The sequence below is a fragment of the Limulus polyphemus genome, unplaced genomic scaffold (genome assembly GCF_000517525.1).
Source record: "Limulus polyphemus unplaced genomic scaffold, Limulus_polyphemus-2.1.2 Scaffold3957, whole genome shotgun sequence".
Lineage (NCBI taxonomy): Eukaryota > Metazoa > Arthropoda > Merostomata > Xiphosura > Limulidae > Limulus > Limulus polyphemus.
In genome coordinates, this window is record NW_013669567.1 from 61,747 (window position 1) to 64,452 (window position 2,706).

General features: G+C 31.8%; 1 protein-coding gene across 1 annotated transcript in view; it reads left to right on the forward strand.

Moving 5' to 3' along the window:
* LOC106470350 (potential E3 ubiquitin-protein ligase ariadne-2-like) overlaps positions 1 to 2,706 on the forward strand; it is a 54,270-nt gene that overhangs the window by 26,107 nt on the left and 25,457 nt on the right. The window contains exons 5-6 of the mRNA XM_022398962.1: positions 543 to 664; positions 2,505 to 2,623. Coding sequence (XP_022254670.1) covers positions 543 to 664; positions 2,505 to 2,623 — 241 coding nt within the window. The remainder of the gene's footprint in view (positions 1 to 542; positions 665 to 2,504; positions 2,624 to 2,706) is intronic.

The window sequence follows — 2,706 nt, forward strand, 5'->3', positions numbered from 1 at the left end:
CCCAGTAGCTCATACATAGTTGTATATGAATACCCCAGTAGCTCATACATAGTTGTATATAAATACCCCAGTAGCTCATACATAGTTGTATATGAATACCCCAGTAGCTCATACATAGTTGTATATAAATACCCCAGTAGCTCATACATAGTTGTATATGAATACCCCAGTAGCTCATACATAGTTGTATATGAATACCCCAGTAGCTCATACATAGTTGTATATGAATACCCCAGTAGCTCATACATAGTTAATTATCGCTACAAACAAAAGATATGGATGGTGTATTTGATATCAAATTCTGTATTTTAAACAATTAACAGCACTGCATGTGATTCTTCATAGCCTGAATATAAAGAAACAAAAAATCACTGCAACACTGAGTCAGTTCTGATGACCAATAAACAAAACATTATTCTAGAATAAAACTAATCTAAACTGTATTCAATGTATAAAACATCATACAAGATATTTTCTCATAGCTTACCAAAATGACTGTTTGAGATTAAGGTGAATAACTTTTTGTTTTACAATAACTCTAGGTATGGAATGCATGGCACAAGGCTGTAATATTCTAGTGCCAGAAGACTTTGCTTTGAACATGCTCAGTAAATCCTGCCTTCGAGAACGATATCAACAGTTTGCCTTTTCTGATTATGTAAGGGTAAGTTAGAGTACATTTATATTTTATGGACTATACTTTTAAAAACAAAACAAATGAATTTACAGTAATTTACTTTTTGGAAGATTATTTAAATAGCAGATAAGACTCCTTGTGAAAAAAACTGAAAAGTGTCTAAATCTCATTGAATAGCAGAGCAGATAAATCTATATAAAGATGATTTTGTTGACAAGATATTTCCAGAGCATGGTTGCATTTATATAATGGTTTATTACTGAGTCATCTGTATTTCTATTGTGAGACATACAGTCTGAATAGAATTAGAAATTAGACAACATTCTGACATGTAATGTTTACTTTCATTGTGTCAAAAAGAACTGGTGATACCTTTCAAAATTAATTGCTGTACACATTAACAACTTGATGATTAGATTCTGTTACTTGTCCCCTGGTGGGACAGTGGTAAGTCTATGGATTTATGATGCTAAAAAATCGGGTTTCGATTACCCTTGGTCAGCACAGCAGATAGCCCAATATGGCTTTTCTATAAGAAACACACATTGTTATTCAACAAGAACAGTAGTAATACAGGCTGTTGAACTCCATTGGGCTAAATAAAAACCCTTGGCATTTATAACAGCAAAAACTAATGTACAGATGTTCTAAGGAAGACTACATAATATCAGAGAACTACAGTGAAGAAATACATTTCATAACTATATGTTATTATAGGGCTTTTTGTTATATGACTTTGGTTTGAAAGTTAAGTTCAGTACTGATAATCAAATTATCATGGTGTTTTTCACATATAAACAAAGTGTATAAAATTCAATGGAAAGGTACCTCTGATTTGGCACCTCACTAAAAGCCAATTGTCAAAAACAGTTTTGTATTTTAGGGGGCCCTGTCTTCAGTTTTTTTTCTGGACCACTTCTTTTTTTTTCAGTTTTTATTAATTTGTATTTTGAGGGGACCTTTTCAATCAGGTACTTAATCCATCTCCTGGGTTGACTTCCATGTGACACTAGCTGTTATTTAAACAAACGTATCTTTTTTTTTCTAGTTCTTCATTCTTGTATTTTATATTATAATATGAACTTCAGAATGTACCACCATGAGATCAGAAATCCACAATAACAGTGGTAGTTATTTAAACAACTGGATCCTTTTATCCTGTTTCTTCATGATTTTATTGCATAGTTTAATGTGCAATTTAGAAATGTACCAACATAAAATTGAAGATCCACAGTAATTATAGTAGTTATTTAAACAACTGTATCTTTTTTTCATTCTCTTTCTTCACTATTTTATTTCATGCTCTAATGTGAACTTTAGATCTCCTGTGTTGTTTTTACTAATACCAATCTGAGTCCCATTTTCAGATTTTGAACAGTTCCACAGAAATATTATCTGGAGAAAATCTCTTTATAACACTGGCATATTATTTTTGAAAAGTACTCTTTATAACGTGCTTTTAAAAACTAAACTGTTTTTCAGTTTAGTCATTCCAGTTCTGATGCACCCATAGCTTTAATATCTGTTGCTGTGTCAGATAAAACAAGTAGTAAATGTCAGATATTCACAGGGACGAAACAAGAGGGAAACATTGCATTACAAATATCATATTTTTAACATTCATTATTTGAAAAATAAATAATTACCAGAAGAAGGTGTATTTCATAGTTTCAAGTTTTTACTTCTTTGCAATTTGAAAATGAATATTGTAATATGGTGATTGTAGTGCATTAATGCAAGTTTTTAAAAGTTCTGTTGTTTATAAGTTACAAAAACATTTAATAATAACATATAATTCATGCTGTACGATTATTGTGTGTGCTTGTGTTGTGTAGGTGTGTTTACAACAAAGCTCTCTTACCCATAGAGCCATCCAGAGCTACGTTATTGTCCAGGACCCAATTGTACTTATGTAGCCCGTGCCAAGGAAGCTCAAAGTAAACGTGTCACCTGTAAACATTGTAAGAGCTTCATACTGAACATATGGCACTAGAATACTAGGTATGGAATGCATGGCACAAGGCTGTAATTTACAATAACTACAAAAAGTTATCTAACCTTAATCTCAC